Genomic DNA, 16,290 nt, shown 5'->3' with positions numbered 1-16,290 from the left:
AGGTATTCATATCATCGAGTGGAAAATGTTCCGACGCCGACCTCCTTCCACACCAGAAACGCCGATTCAGACCTTAAAAATCCTCATATCTTTTTAGCACCCCTCACCAGCATCTTCCTCACTCATAGTCTCATAACCAGCATCCTTTTCCATGCCAATGACTTTCTTGGTAACGACAAGACATCTCTCCACCAACTCCCTCTTGATACCCTTATCCAGTCCACTCCTCTCTCCATCTGGTCCACCAATCCAAATGCGCAAGTTCCCAGCAAGTCTCTCCAACGCAATAGCACAACTCATAGATACACTGTCATGAGCATGAATACGTTCCATGAGATGAAAAGCCGCGGTGAAACCGAGAATACTGAGGTTGATAGGGACGATACTATTGATGAGACGGTGAACGGCAGGAGGGTTATGTGGTGCTGGGTAGCGGTCAAGATATGCGATGGCCATTGCGCAGCGTAAGGACATCTTGATATCTGGGAGACTGGCAATGGAAGATGTGGTATTGATAAGATTAGGCGTGGCATTGGTGTCAGTTTTGGGCTCAAATGGCGTAAGGCCTTGGAGCGAGACTGCGATATTTTCGCCACGTTTCTCTTTGACCAAGATGGCACGAGCGACGAGAGCGCGGACTTGAGCTCGTGATCCGACAGGAGATACCTTGATAGAGAGTCCAATATCTTGGAGCACAGAGGCTTTCTTTTCTTCCGTTTGGTCTTTTTCGAGAAATTTTGCGAGAGCACGTTGGAGAACGATGCTGGAATACCACGCAGCGACAGCATCGAGCGGGCTGCGGATTGCAAAGTCGTCGACAACGCCGTCCATGCCTTCGCTTGGGCCTCGGACGTTGTATGTAGTGGGAAGATTCCAGGCAAGGTTGTAAGCGCGTTGGCCAATGCAATCAGCAAGGACATCGTCACACTCCTCTTCGAGGAGCGCTTCGAGATGTTCTGGGAATTCGCCGTCAGGTTTGTCTTTAGAGCCAGCCATGATGCGTTGGAGATGCTTTGCTTCGTTCCATTTCCACCGAGCCATTTTGGCGGCCATTTCATGGAACAGATAGTATCCGTTGAACCCGGCATTTCCAACTTCCCAAAGGAGTACTCTGATGTGCAAGGCTTTGAGCATGAGTCGAGCAGGTGTATCGGGTAGAGTGCCTGAAGCCAATAGTGTCAATGTCAAGCGACTCTTGCTGACCTCTACGTCTCCTCCTGCGAGTTGTGCGTCGAGAGCAATCTCCCAAGCTTTAACGCGAGCTGCTTCTTGTTGTTGAGTGATGCCGGTAAGATATGCATATCCATCTGCGCCGATGAAGTTCCGTGTGCTCAACTTGGCAATTTTCAAGCATAATGCTGCAGCTTCGAGAAAGAAATTGTGGCGGGGGACCCAGACGGTTTGAATAGCGGTGAGCCAGGCTTGTCTGCGAACTGAAATAGACGAAGCAAGAGATGGAGCAGCCGCAAGAGAAGTGCTCTGAGTCTTTCCGCTGTCTGACTTGCGCTTGGTAGCGAACATTGAGGGTAAGAAAATATAAAGCAAAGTCCCCAGCACAAGGACCATCTTCAGGTAAGCTAGCGACTTAGCAGCTGGAACGTGATAGCCAAGTACTTTCAGGTCCAATGATGAATGTACTGTTTGAGATACACTTTTCAGAAGTTGAAGTGGCATTGCGGCAAGACCTCGTCCAGCGGGTGTGTCCTCACTTTGCTCGGCTTCAGTGAAACCTTCCATGATCATCAAGCCTGCTAGAGACCCGACCATAAGCTTTCCAAAATAGCCACCCCCGGTCTGCCAGCCATTAGGACCAATGGGTTGTCGACCAGGCTGTTGAGCATACTGCTCTTGTGGTATCTGATAGGTTTGTTGACTTGCTTGGGTATGGAGTCGTCGAATGTCATCTGGTACCTGTATCATTCCTTGAGGATCAACCGTAGGCGATGGACCAGGAGTGTTATAATCTCTTGGGTACTGGAACGGGTTGTTCATTGTTGGCTGCGGATTGTATCCCATTGAACCGGATCTGAATAGAGTTTCAAAAGCAGCTAGTCGTGCCTTTTGCTGAACATCTGTCTCTTCCATTCTTTTCACACGCTTTTCTAGATGATGGATGTACTCGGTTGCTTTGCTCAGGACCTAGGACTCCAATTAGCAGGGCCGCGATTCGACGTGTTACGGATTCTAAAGAAATATTTAATCGCCCAAAATTGCTGCCCTTACTGAAAACTAGCTCTTGACTAAGCCTGTTCACAAGGCGATGGTGTTTGCTCTCTTTGAGCTGGGGAGGACAGGAACGCTACAATGTGTGTTATATATTTTTAAGCGGGACCCCAGCACTCAACAAATGAAAGTCTTCTTACCGTTGCCTTATTCAACTTGTGAGCTGGCGTAAGCCCATGGAGTTCTTCTCGGTCGTCTGCCGTATCCTCTCCTCGTGCACTTTTGGTCATTATTCGCAGACTGGGTACGCTGTCGCGCAACGCAGCAATCTTATCGTTCAAGTTGGTTCGATACCTCTTCTCAATCATATTATGCGCCGTCTTCTTTACAGGAGGATGCTGGCCGGCCGAATCCTCATCATCTTCGTCATCCCCAGAAGCCGATGACTTGCGCTTCCGATTGTGGTGGTCGTCGGGCGAGGACACTGAATTGCTCTTGTAGCTCGCAGTCGACTGTGGGCTATTACCTCCGCGATACTGAAGGTGTTGAGGCATAGCAATGTTCCGTAACTTTTCCTGCTGAGCTGGAGTAAGGGAGTTCATGGTAGTAAATGAGGCGGGTGGAAGTGGTTCGATTTTGGGTTGTGGAGCGTCCCAATTCAAGGGAGTGGAGTAGAGGCCGTCGTAGGGGGGAGTTTGTTGCTGATCCCAATCGCTCGGAAACAGAGGCTCGTCTTCTAGGGCATCTGTGAAGGTTACGGTGTCGTCGAAGCTATTCAGATCGAACCCCGCCGATATGCCCGAGAGGGAGGAAGAGTCAAGTTTGGATGCCATGATAGGGCGCTGATCAGCTGCGGCCTAAGTGAAATAATTCATAAGGTAGACTGCAGGGCGGTCCAGACATGGACTGGGGTGTTGTCACACGGCAAAGAAGAGGTTGTTGGGAAAAGGTTTTGCATTCCTACGTACGATGAAAAGTGGTGATATTGAACGGTGGAAATCGTACGATTCTCTCGAACCATTGTTGTTAGAGGCGAGATCCCGGTGGGGTCTACGGTGGTCGAGGAAGAGGGTCAAGTTGGTGTGTTCTCCTGCGCAATTCTGGGTGTTTCGGTGCCGAGGATAGGCTTCGGATCGGTTATGAGCAAGGAGGTCTTATGCCTCGCCGTATTAATTTTCCTTGTGTACCGAGCGGTACTCCCTTTCAAATCCTAGAGGATGACAAGTCGGACAGCTGAGTATTTCGTGCGACTATTGTTTAAACACAATACAACATAGTTTTTGTAAATGACTTTTCTAATCATTCAGAAAAGCTCTACTATATATACGCTTTCTCTTGCTCCTTTGAGCGAATTCTCTCTTCGTAGATCTTCGTCAACCTACTATCATGACAGTTTTCCCCGATGTACGGACTCTGTGCTTATTAGAATGCTCACTTCTATAACTCTTAATCATAATCTTCTCCAAATATCTCTCACAAATGGCATCATTCTATTGTGCTTGACTATTTCCATTTCCATTGAGACGGTATCTTCCTATCTTCCCAATCGGCTCGGATGGTCAGGCCCTATCACCAAGTCACTTCACAATCACTTGACACCGTCTCTGTCCCAATCCCAGAGCAGCTACAGTGTAGAAGAACAGTGAAAGAAGCAGGCTGCTTCAAGTCTCAACTTTTCTTGGATTCGAGACTTGATAATTCTAGCCTTTTTGGTTTGATTACTTTGACGCGCGCAGGTAGGACAGGCAGGTAGACTGGATCAGAATGACTCTGAGAGCATACCAGCGTCTGAAATTCTTCTAGTAACTCAGTAGCCAAACTTTTGTTACTACGCTACCTTTCTCGACTGCGCTGCTGTCAGATGTATTAAAGTTACAGATAAGGTTATCGCTTCGAAGTGGAAAATGGGGATCAGAAGCAAGCATATCCGGTCTACAGCAGCTGTCAAGATCCGTGTAGTGGGCTTCTGTCTATATGCATTATTGAAGAGAATATTTCGAATGCCTTGTATGGCCATCGTTCATGCTTTTACGTCTCTGGTGCTTGGCCGTATAATTTGTGGTGCGGTTGGGACGATATCACCATGTTCAGTTCTGGGACCTACATTTACCCAAGAATCAAAACTGATGGTCCATTATGCTGTTCACGGGTTCTATTATGTTGCAAACTGGGCGGTAACATTCTGTAATTCTTTTCCTCCTACTCATTGAACTCATGGAGTTGGCCGACGAACTAATCGGGCCTAATCAGACGAGCTCAAGCCTCTCCCCAATCCAGGAACACGATTGTTTCCCTTCCATTCAAAACATTTTCATCATCACCAGAAACTTCTCAACGGTCGAGTGGAGGCGTGAACATATGCAGACGCCATTCTGCAGCGGATGGCAAGATGCAAAGTCTCGTCGATCCTACGCTGTCTTCTGGAAATGTCTTCAAGCCAATCTCCTCAACTGCTGCGAATCTACGCGCATTCTCAAGTCCTTTTCAACGACTTTCGACTTCTTTTCTACAATGCTCTATTCTCCGAGTGGTGGGTCTTTATCGTATGCGAAACCTCGAGTTGGTTTCGTGTGAAACAGGAGTCGCAAGGAGGCTCCCCCACACTGCACAATCACCTCGACAAATCATCAGATAGCCCAATCAACGCTGACCCGTAAACCTCATCGCCTGCCAAAACTGCATCTCGACGCAATGCGCGCCCACTTGTCAATGTCGGAGATCTTGTCACAGTGCCTCCAAGCACCTTGAGGATCTCCCGGATTGAGTCTATGCCACTCGGAACGAATCACGACACCAGAATTCGACAACTTCTGCAAGGCCAGCCACCTCAAACGGTCAGACCTAAGCATGTCTTGGCTGCCACCCACGCTTTTCCAGCGCGACCTCGAACGGCTTCGCCATGTGACTGTCGTGACATCCCATCTCTCCCTTTGCTTGATACTCTGAAGTATCTGTACCCGTACCTGCTGGCTGGACTTGACGGCTCTCTTTGTTGTCATCGACGTCGACCATCATGGGATTGTGCTAACTGCTACCTTTCACCATGCGCTTTCGTTTCAATATTCTATTCAACCTTCACCCATAGACTGGGCTTATATACATAATTTCTTTCCTTTTTTAATTTCTCTACACCATGTCTTTACCTGCTTCCATTCAGACGCTATCGGCAGCCTTTTCCTTGTCAGTACAGTTAAAATCCAAGTACTCCTTAAGCTAACTTGTTAAATAGTGGTATTTTACTTCAAGCAGCGACAGGCGCGTTATTCATTTACTACAAGGCCAAAGATGCCAAAATTCTTCAGGACGGCCGGAGGCTGGTCCTCATGCTGTTCATGCTGTTTGCCGCGTTGTGGGCGCAAATCAGTTTTATCAATCTTATAGTTACTTCAACCTCCACCTCGACTTGCCAGGCACTACTGGTGTTTACAACTACTTTCGATCAATTAGCGCGCGTGTCGATAGAACAATTCTTCCTATGGGCTATGAGCCAGGGCACGAAAGCAACGACTCAACAGTATTTGTTACAGGGTGTTTTGGTTATCAGATTGATTGTCGGAGGAGTGCTCGTGGGGTTGACACGACCGGATGCTCCGCAATTTTCACCTGTTTGCGCCGCCCACACTTCGGTCCTGCCCATCGCTATTGTGGTGCTTGCGCTCGATTTTGTCATTATTGGGGTCTCGATTATCAGAATCTTTTCGATGGGCATTTTTAGCGACATGCGGGTCGCGGGAAAAAGCACTATTCGTGAGCAAAGCAAGGCTCTCATTTTTGGTGTTCTGGCATATGCGCTATGGACCGGGGTAAGTAAATACCTGAGGAGGTTGATATGATGCTGACTTCGCTTTAAGACAAGTGTTCCCATGATTTTGGGAGTGTCAACTCTGCCTCTCATTGTTCGAACAGTAGTACCTTCTAATGGACTTCTGATACTTGTGGGTAAGTACTAACTGCAAAAAACAAATGAGTTTATATTTCTAACCCTTCGAAGGCGTGTTGACAATGTTTCCGGGAGCTTTGTTGTCCAAGAGAGAGGACGAAGGGACAACGCCAGAGGCACAGTCGCCATTCATGGCTGCGCCAGCGCCAAATACGCGAGAAGTGTTCCGAGAGAATGCAGACACTACCTTTCCTATCTCAGGTGCGGATTCGAACAAAGCCGGAGTTTTCTTTTCTCAGCAACCAACCTCTGTCGGATCTTCAGCATCAGCGCGTTTTTCGGGATTCTCGAGCTCTAATGAACCTACGCGAGGCTTCACAAAGTTGAACAGCAACAGTGAAGTCAGAGAAGTTGTCAACCAAGTAGCTGATAATTCAATGTCCAAAAATGGACCAGGCTACCGAGGATCAAGTGGCGTATTTCCCTCTATCTTTGCAACCCCTTTACAATCTGGGCCGCAGTCAAGCCTGGCAATTCCAACTGGAACACTGTTGAGAGAGTCATCTTCTCCAGTGCCGCCACAGGTTAGCCATCAGAAGCGCAGCATGTTTTGGTCAAAGGCTCCTGCGAAGACCAACATTCGTAACCTGGGCATTTCCAATCCAGTCATGAGTGAGGACAATCAAAATGCGAATCAGCTTTTTTCCAAGATACCTACAGTCGATCTCGCTACTGCGGCAGCTAACGAACGTGAGCGACGTGAGGAAGCAGCGGCCAGAGCTCGACTGATGGAAGTTAGGCTTGCCACTGAGCCAAGAGCTTTGGGGCCCACGAATGGTATTCGGAATAGCACCAATCTGAAGAGGAAAGTAACACCGGGAATGATGGACCAGCCGCTACCTTCGATCCCTGGATCCAAATCATCCAGTCTTTCCGTTGACGATGACACTGCCAGCACTACATCAACGTCACTCTCCCCGGGGCATGAGGAAGTCAGGCGTAGATCGCCTCGGAACTCTAAGAGCTTTGAGAGATCGATAGATAAGCCCGCTCCAAAACCACCTCTACAGAGGAAGGGTACAATAGGTCTTCCGTCAAACCCCAGAGCGGGAGTACAGAGAGGTGCCATTGGCCAGGAGGCTGCTCAAGATCCAACTATCATGCTTGTAAATGACATTGTTTACAACGACCCTGCTACGGTAAATTCGATTATGAGTGCCGCTCCACACACGTTTAGTCATACAACACGACGCAAGACTAGTGGAAATAAATTGGAAGATATGCAATCTGCCAATCTCAAGTCATCGAACTCTATTCTACACAGGCCGCGCCCATACCGACGAGATTCGGAAACAGACCGAGCTATATTCCCAAGCGAGTCTCCTTTACACCACCAACGAAGCAAATCGGGTCCTTCGATGCTAATGAGGAAATCCATGCTTTCATCTGCACCGGGAAGTCCGACTAACCTACCGCCACTTCCGCCGCCTCCTACGAGTGCTATGAAATTACGACGACTACTTCCGAATGATACAAAAAGCATGACTTTTGATGAGAAGATAGAGTTACTCTTCCCAGCTCCACCAGGAATTCCAACTATACCCAACCGACGTTCTTCGGTCCCATCACTCCCGCGCGTTCCATCTCAATTCGGCACAATAGCCCAATTACTACCAAAATCCCCAGCAGATGTACGCGACAGCCAAATGACTTCAAAGAGGTCGACCATCGCCTCTTATGCTTTCCTGGATATCAATGAGAAGCAAGGCTCACCAGGTCACATACAACAGGAGTTAGGAAAAGCCGTAGCACTTGCGACCCAGCGATTTAGTGCCAACACTTATCGAAATATCGCAGACGAGGTCGGAGAAACTTGGATACCAGGAATTTCCACCGGAAATGTTGACATTCGAAACTCCGTTCATGCTCCTACCAAAGTTTATGATGGGAGAAAATCTGCCTGGACGGAAGGTACATCGAGTGATGAAAGCTCCCCAAGAGATACAAGAGACTCAGCGACGTATTGGGGCTCTGTCCATTCCAGAGCTCCTGCTGTAGACCTTCCCAAAGCAAGGCAAAATGCACATTCGACATTTATAACACCAAGAGAGACATACGATAAAAGAGACGTTCCATCGATGCCTCCGCTTGAGTACAATGATGGAGAGGAAATTATGACAGTCATGTTTGATACAGCAGAGACTCGCCAGCCTATTTTGTCAATTCCTGCTCCTGATCGTCTGTCCTTTGCTCTGGGCGTCAATCAGCCACAATCAACTTCTGTACACGAGACTAGAGGTGGATGGCATCGGCGAATTGGTGATGAGCTACCGACATTCTCTGGGCGGACAACGAATACAAAAATTCGAAAATTACCTCCTCCTACCCCATTACTGCTTAACAACAGGGTAAATGCAACCGCAGTGGTTGTTCAGGCTAGGGAGCCATCGCCTATGGATTCTCCTGAGCGCGCATTACAACAAATTCAGGAACAGCTCAAAAAAATGGAAGACCCTAACAGAGCTTCCGTAGACTCAATATTCCGCCGATTGCCTGTCACTGGACTGGAACAAGATGGAGACAGCGACAAACTTAGGCTTCTTGAGAATCTAGAAAAAGAAATGGGTCAGCAGGAGAATCAGTGGCAACAGATGCACAACGACTTTGATCAAGACTCGGTCTCTGCCATCTCACCCGCAACGACTGTACTCTCTGAACGCTCGGTATCTAGGCATTCTTCTATAATCGTATCTCGTACACCATCTTTCAAGCGGGAAAGAAGTCGCCTGAGTATACGCTCGAGAAAACAGGAGTTGACCTCTACTAAAAATATCCAAAACCCTGGAGCAAGCATTTGGCAGCAACGTCTTGCTGAAGCTCAGGTGGAGTATCTGGAAAAAGCCCCGGCGCTTCTCCGTAAAGGAAGTGTCAACTTCCTTTCCGTTGCAAAATCCCACCAATTGGGAAGCCCAACCCCCCCTGAAAGTGTAGATTCGGGAACCGACATGTCATCTGACTCGGAATCCGAAAGCGGAGAGACTTTATTGAGGGACGGACGCTGGTCTTCCTCAGTGACAAAAGCATCTTCTCCTTCACTCTGGCAGCCAGCTATTGATCCTCCACAAGCAGCTTCGGGCCGCATGTGGAACCCCCCTTACGAGACAACATCACGTGCCGAATTAAGCGAGCCTCCAGCAAAGAACATTCGACCAATTCCACGTCGGAATGGTGATATCCTCACAATTCGAAGTTCTACTTTATGGACAAAATCCCAAACCCCAGAACAAAAACGGGCCGTTACAGGACTGTGGGGCTCAAGAGCTCTAAGACCACGAAGTATCATAACCCGGAGAGTCACGCAGCGACCACAAAGAAAATCAAAGCGTCTTACATTCTTGCCTGACATTGGTAAGTTGCTATCATTTTCTAATATATAAAATTACTAACTTCTACAGTTGAGAGCCCAGTACCGCTTCCAAACAAGCGGGATACTCTTGGCATTTACCAATTTCCATGGGGTGAGAAGTCAGACACCGCGATTTACCAGCCACCATTCGATCCCAGCATTCTTGCGGGATCCTTGGTCAGCGCTAGGCTTCAAGAAAGATCACTGCAACTGGAACCTGATCTTGATGAATATTCCGCATCATACTTTGATGATTACGACGGAGAAGAAGACGATAGCTCTGATATGGGATCAGAAAGTGATGATGACTTTGATGAGACGACGTTGTGGGAAATTGCCAGCTTACTGCAGAGTACCAACGTGCCGTCCAAGAACAGTCTCCTTCCGCCTGTTCGTCAAGTAGAGTGGTCGGAAGATGTGATTGATGAACACGATACAAAGAGTGATTTCGAAGACGGTTTGTCACAGACTTATAGTGAATCTGCCCAAGAGCCGACCATGCAACTTCCAATACAACCTCTTTCAACATCGAAGCCGACTTCCTTGCTATGGGCAAGGGAAAGCTCTCTCGAGTCGGTCGTGACTGGCAAAGGATTGCCACAGCCATCCGAGGGCGTGTGGACGTCGCTCCTCACTCCGACTAATGTTCCTGTCAAATCGATGTCGCATCTTCTCAGCGAATTGCCAATGCTTGAGTCTTCGCGCCTATGGGAGGCTCAGCCTAAATATACAGAGCCTTCGACGCCGTGTCTGATGTGGTCCGATCATAACTCACAATTATTGCCACCGGTCAACATGATATTCGTCCCAAAATCTGCTGGGCTGTGGTCGCTAGTGAACAAAAGAGAGACTGTTAGTTCTGATGGTTTATTCACCTCATCTGGATCATTGAAGGCCTCTCGCACTACGTCTCAAGTCCCGGCTGCACTCTCCATGACGTGTAAACCAAGACCCAGTCAGCTACCACTTGCTTCATTGTCATCAGACAAACTTTGGAGTGGCTGTGGAGGATCTCAATCTGAACATCACTGGATTTCTGAATCCTCGGTCAGACCCGAGAGTCCATTTATCTCGTCACCGACCTCGTCCGGCGAATCTTCGCCAGTTTCTGATACTTCTTCCATAAAGTCTACTAGTACAAAGGCGTCTTCAATTTGGGGTTCTTTTACTTCGTCTATGCCATGGGCTTTGAAGTCCGTGAAAAACTCTACCCCTCGTTCTCCTGTGGATGCCCCTAAACCAACGCTGAAGTCTACCGACGGGCAATCTGCCAAACGGGCAGCCAGTCCCAACGCAGAGCTGATCAAGAAGACCAAGATTCCTGCACCAGTTTCGGTCTTAGCCTCCGTTAGAGAATCAAGAGTACTATCCTCAAAGGACCTTTTCGAGGCTCGGCTCAATTTAGAGACCTTGCCTATCGTAATGGCTCAAAATATTGTCGATTCTACACCACCACCAAAGGAGGCCTTGATTCATCGACGCAAAGCCATCGTTGCAACTACCGCTGCCTGGAAAGCGGCACTAGCTGAAGCAATCATAGCTGGCAGACCGAAGATGGCTCGTTCAAAACGAACAGCTACCACCGCAGATTGGAAAGCCCAATTGGAAGCTGCGATTTCTGCATCCAAACCACAATTACTAAAGCCGGAAGCTACACCTGCCATGTGGCGAGCTGCTCTTGAAGATGCTGTTGTTGCAGGTACACCAATCTTAGCAACTATTGAATCCGACGCTTCGGTTTGCCACCCTGTCTTTTTCGTCAAAAACATGACTTCTACTACTGCCGATATTCACCCTGCGGCCATTGGATACTGCAAATTCTCTCCGAAGCCAGAACTATGGCACGGCTCAGTCCACACCAAAAGCCCAGCTTCTGGGTTGCTTTGGTCGAAAGCCGCAACTGTGAAAGAAGTGAATCCTGCCATGTTTGCTTCTCTCAAAGAGGAGTCGATACGGAGAGCTCGAGTACTCGAGCCAACAGAAATGGCAGAGCTTAATTCAAGCTCTTGCTGGACGGCTCCTAAGCACGAAACATCGGAGCCAAATTGGCTGTTCAGATGCAGCACTTCACCACCAAAGACATTCACCTGGACTTTGGGTACATCTAAAGTGAGATCTCACAACAACCCCAGTCTTTTGTGGTCCAAGCGCGATTCCCCGGTCATTATCAAGGCAACGGATGCTTTGATTGATGCTTATACCCTGCCGAGGAAGGTGTCCAACCCAGTCTCGCTTGAGCTTCCTGCCCTAAGTTCTAGTTCGCTTTGGCAAAAAACTCGAGATGTGTATACAGAAAACACCTGGCTACTTGCTACTAAGAAGGAGAAAGCTATGACCTGGTCTCCACCAACAGTGGGCTCATGTGATATCGATAGTCATCTATGGTCAATAGAGCGAATGAATCAACGGCATTCCCATCTGGAAATGACAGCGTCCAGCGACAGAAGTACCAAGAAGGTGCCCAACCACACCTCACCTCATCTCGCGATCTTGGAGTCTTCTCAGCTATGGCAGCCACTTCGTGTTGTCTCTTCAGAACAACATTGGCTGCAAAGTAACCTGAAAACCATGTTTGTTCAGTTCTACACCTGGACCCCACGATCAGAGCTACCTACCCAGAAGCAGACGGCCATGTGGTCATTGACAGAGATGAGGCCATCACCGCAACGCGAAGATATTTTCAGCCATGTCTTGCATGATCTTGAGAAGAAAGTCTCAGCTCCCCAGATCACCTCACTTCCATCACTCCAATCATCCAGCCTCTTCCAAGTGCAACAAAAGGGGTCAGGAAACCAGCATTGGCTACACTTGACTTGCAGAACCGAAAATATCCCAACCTCTTCGCCAGCTTCGTCTCCGGTTAGCACCTTATGGACAGCCACCCCTACCGTAAGTCCAGCGACGCAAGAAAGCTTACTGTGGGAGACAAGTCCTTCAATCGAAGTTTCGTCCCAGGCATCCTTTGACAATCCTCACTCAGTATCGTGGAATCGTGCCAAGAGGGAGTTGGAACCTGTCAAAACGATTGAGTCTGTTGAGATGTGGCGACGCTGTACAAAGATCCCAATTAGTCCTAAAAACTGGCTGGAGAACAAGGTGGTCAACAAAGTCGAATTTCGGTATTGAGAGACCCGAGAATCTAGAATAGGAGGAATCGAGGAATCACATTCGTTTGCAAATCATGAACACTTGTAGAAAACATACAGCATATATTTTTCATTCATGTAGTACCTTGATTAGCTGCTTGGCAGTATGACAAGACAGTGTAATATAGAAATTCAAACTGCTGAGTTTTATAGCACATCTTCGGGGAATTTGACACCTTTATAAACGTTATTATTAAAACATAATAGTAAAACGACACGTGATACCACCAAGCACGTGATCCACCCTCACCTCCTTCCGTCTTGAGACGGCACCACCGACTTCCCCTCTTTAGATATTCAACATGACCAACATAACGACCAAAGAACCATGAACTTCAAGCAAAAAGCCATCCTCGAATCCCATCAAGACAAGATATGCTACCCAGCTATGCAAAATAAAACTTCCGGTGCCCTCTCGAATGTGAGGGCGTTCCTGCAACACCGATCGCCAATGCACAAAATGTTCCAGATGCCCACCAAATGCGTCCGCTACTTTGATTCTGTTGCAACTCGCTCAAGAAATCGCCAAATATCTCGACAGCAAGCCTCAAGGTCTTTTTCTGTTCGCCATCCTAATTCCTCTCGCGCACGACCAGCCTTCGCAACACACATGCCAACATCCCCATCTCGTCTACCGACGAGTTTGGTGGGAATTTTCTGCTGTGAAACTCGCTCCATTGCCGCTACGACCTCTAGGACGGAGTAGCCTTGCCCGCTACCCAGATTGTACACCCGGAATCCTCGATCAGAACGAGATTTAAGAGCCGCCAAATGTCCCAATGCAAGATCTGTGACGTGGATATAGTCCCGAACAGCGGTTCCATCGGGGGTATCATAATCGTCGCCATATATGCTTAACGTTGGGATATCTCCTGACATTACCCTCAGTACCACTGGCATGAGATTCGTGGCAGTTGCCCGAGGATCCTCTCCAAGCAGACCAGATTCGTCGCAGCCTATTGGATTGAAATATCGAAGTGCGGTTATGGTCCATTCTGGATCGGCATGTGCAAGATCACTTAATATTGCTTCGCACATCCACTTTGTTCGACCATAGGGATTTGTCAGTCCAGCACATCCAGATTCCACCACTTTCTTTTGTCCGTCTTCGTCAACGAATACTGTTGTTTGTTGACTGCAGTACTCTTCGCGGAGTGGGACCCCCATGTCTGCAACGGTACCATACACAGTGGCGGAGGAGCTGAAGACAAAGTTCTTGACTCCAAAGTCTCCCAAAAGACTACAAAAGTCAATCAGGCCCCCTACGTTATTAGCGTAGTATTTCAGCGGCTGCTTGATGCTCTCTCCGACGGCTTTGAACGCAGCGAAGTGTATGACACCAGAGATACGCGATTGACGTTGGTATCTCGAACCATGTGGGTGTTCTGCGAGTAATTCGTAGCTCTCAAGAACCGATGACATCCTCTGAGAGTCTCGATAATCGCATTCGAAAAGTTTAAGCGAAGGTCGACGAGATCCCAATTTGACAGTATCGTAATGATTGTCGATCATTTCCTGCAACCTTTCGAAGACGGAGCCGAACGCATTGCTGAGGTTGTCGATGATTACAACCTATCTCGAAATATCAGTCTTGTTCAATAATCCCATCTACGGGATATGAATTACATTGTATCCCGCTTTGGCAAGCTCCCACACTGTGTGAGATCCGATGAATCCACACCCACCCACAACGAGAATATGCTGGGACTCGGTTGATTGCTGAATCGCAACCTCGATATCATGATCGTCAAAGAGAACTGATCGTTCTGTGAAGGGCGTCCAGCTATCATCGTACTCTGATTCCGAGGATCGTCCTGGAGTGGACGCACCAGAGGTGGATGTACTGCAAGGCATTTCGCTTAAATTATGTTTGTGACTGAAGACTTGGGAATAGGCTGCGAAAAAGCTTATCGATCTGCAGTATACAGCCCTTTATACCTCTTGATTGAAAGGAAAAGTTCTTTCAAGCTCATAATCATTTCGCACAATTAAATTTGCGCCGGATGATGATTCTTAGCCCAATTCGGTTCAGTTCCAAGTTCTCGATCCCGCTCAGCCGTGGGAATTCAAACGGTTATTGTTTTAGGCGTCTAAATTGGGAGTAAGCTTCTAGAAGGCTTCGAAAACGCACGCACAGAGGTCCAGAGGAGCCGGCACGTTGTGTTCAAATTTCTTGTGCATATTGTGGACAAGTCAAACACTTGGTACCGGCCAGGCACCAGCTTATCGCCCTCCGCGACCTTTTTTCGAATAGTTGGCCATATCACCAGTATCATCGATGTTATAACTCTACCAACTCGCACTTTTATCTTTTCAATGTGGTATATCGCACTCCGGTGTTACACGATCTGAAGTTAATTTCCTCCGCCTTGGACCGAAATAAAGCAGTACAGCGGTTATGCCGAAGGAGAAATCCGGGGTACATCGGAGAATAACCAACTTATCATTGCTGCTTGCTAAGAATTTATCCATGCATGTTCAATTTTTATACCATGTGCTAACGCTGTGTCTCTTGTAGGAGTTGAAAATGTATAGTATCATTCTAAACTATCATGAAGATAGTGCCATTGAACCGAGCATGATAGAAAGCAGGATTTTCGGAATCGACTTTCTACTTCTCAAAAAGGCTTGAAAAATGGACCCCCTGGTGGCTTGGCAAACTCATCTTGATGCTGGAACTTGTTGCCTCGATGATTCAACGACTAAGGCTTCACACCAATTCCTCGCGTTTATCGATTCTAATGCAGTTTATACTTGGGAGCACCACATATGTAACTTTCGGAAAAGGCTGCCTATTTACTTTATGATGATGAAGACTGCAAAGTTGGCATTGGTATCATGCAGTGTGTTCATGTTGCCCGTACTGCTGTCGTTCGATTGAATTCGGCCCCCAACCTACATTTTAGGAAACTATTCGCCATTGATATGTTCAAACTGCATCGATCTCACCATCAAATAGTCTACAGGCTTTAGCTCTTGTTTCACGACGTGTGGCATGGATGAGAAAAATATCTACTGTATTGGAGATCCCACACGTGCTTTTATCCAGGCGAAAAACGGGAATTGAGAAGCTGCTACCGGTGCAACAACTTTGTCGTATGAAGACATCATTCTTCACAGCATTGCATCAAGTCTGGTGAGTTGTGAGCCTTGCAAATTACTTTGGGTTGAGGCTGATATTATCCTCGGGGACTGCATGGCATGCCGGACATCTCCTACAGAAACATGGATTGCTATCTGCACATGGTACCACAACACAACGTCTGCATATACATTGAGACAACGAGGAACAAGATTCTTTCCCCATGGAGCATCTTACTGACTCTGTACACTCGCATTCCAGCCAGTGTATGAATCCTTCATGCACACTGTCGATCTTTCGCCGTTCATGGTAAATTTCTGTCCGGATGGGTCGCTCAGTACCATTAAACTTCCGCGTTCTGCGTGGACCGAAAATTCATCTCGAAGCTTGCTCTATGTGATGAGTAAAGGGGCAACAGTGCTCTTCAACTGCTCGTCGGCCCTCAATCCCGTTCATTCGAAGTCATGGTCGAGCACTCAATTATTGCTGCTCGAGCCTCGGAATCTCACCCGTACGCTGTCTGCCGTATTCTAGAGTCAAATGCCGGCTTTATCACTGCTATGACTTTCTGAAGATCGGATGCGTATCGAGTTGTTTGTTTCTGCAGTATGTA

At 47.8% G+C, this 16,290-nt stretch overlaps 3 protein-coding genes across 3 annotated transcripts; 1 reads left to right on the top strand and 2 right to left on the bottom strand.

The window, feature by feature from the left end:
- Window positions 1-93: 93 nt before the first annotated feature.
- Window positions 94-2,996, bottom strand: GLAREA_07492 (HLH, helix-loop-helix DNA-binding protein; the record flags this gene model as incomplete). The annotated part of the gene is made up of 2 exons (XM_008082180.1): window positions 94-2,139; window positions 2,364-2,996. 2 exons carry the CDS (start codon window positions 2,994-2,996, stop codon window positions 94-96), a joined length of 2,679 nt encoding a protein of 892 aa, XP_008080371.1.
- Window positions 2,997-5,296: 2,300 nt separating this feature from the next.
- Window positions 5,297-12,575, top strand: GLAREA_07491 (uncharacterized protein; the record flags this gene model as incomplete). The annotated part of the gene is made up of 5 exons (XM_008082179.1): window positions 5,297-5,343; window positions 5,393-5,966; window positions 6,015-6,102; window positions 6,155-9,451; window positions 9,499-12,575. 5 exons carry the CDS (start codon window positions 5,297-5,299, stop codon window positions 12,573-12,575), a joined length of 7,083 nt encoding a protein of 2,360 aa, XP_008080370.1.
- A 509-nt stretch (window positions 12,576-13,084) lies between these two features.
- On the bottom strand, window positions 13,085-14,449 carry GLAREA_07490 (NAD(P)-binding Rossmann-fold containing protein; the record flags this gene model as incomplete). Its single annotated transcript, XM_008082178.1, has 2 exons — window positions 13,085-14,167; window positions 14,222-14,449. 2 exons carry the CDS (start codon window positions 14,447-14,449, stop codon window positions 13,085-13,087), a joined length of 1,311 nt encoding a protein of 436 aa, XP_008080369.1.
- Between the last annotated feature and the right edge of the window lie 1,841 nt (window positions 14,450-16,290).

This window comes from Glarea lozoyensis (genome assembly GCF_000409485.1).
Source record: "Glarea lozoyensis ATCC 20868 chromosome Unknown GLAREA16, whole genome shotgun sequence".
NCBI lineage: Eukaryota > Fungi > Ascomycota > Leotiomycetes > Helotiales > Helotiaceae > Glarea > Glarea lozoyensis.
Note: the sequence above shows the minus strand (reverse complement) of the source record. Positions and strands in the feature narration are given on the sequence as shown.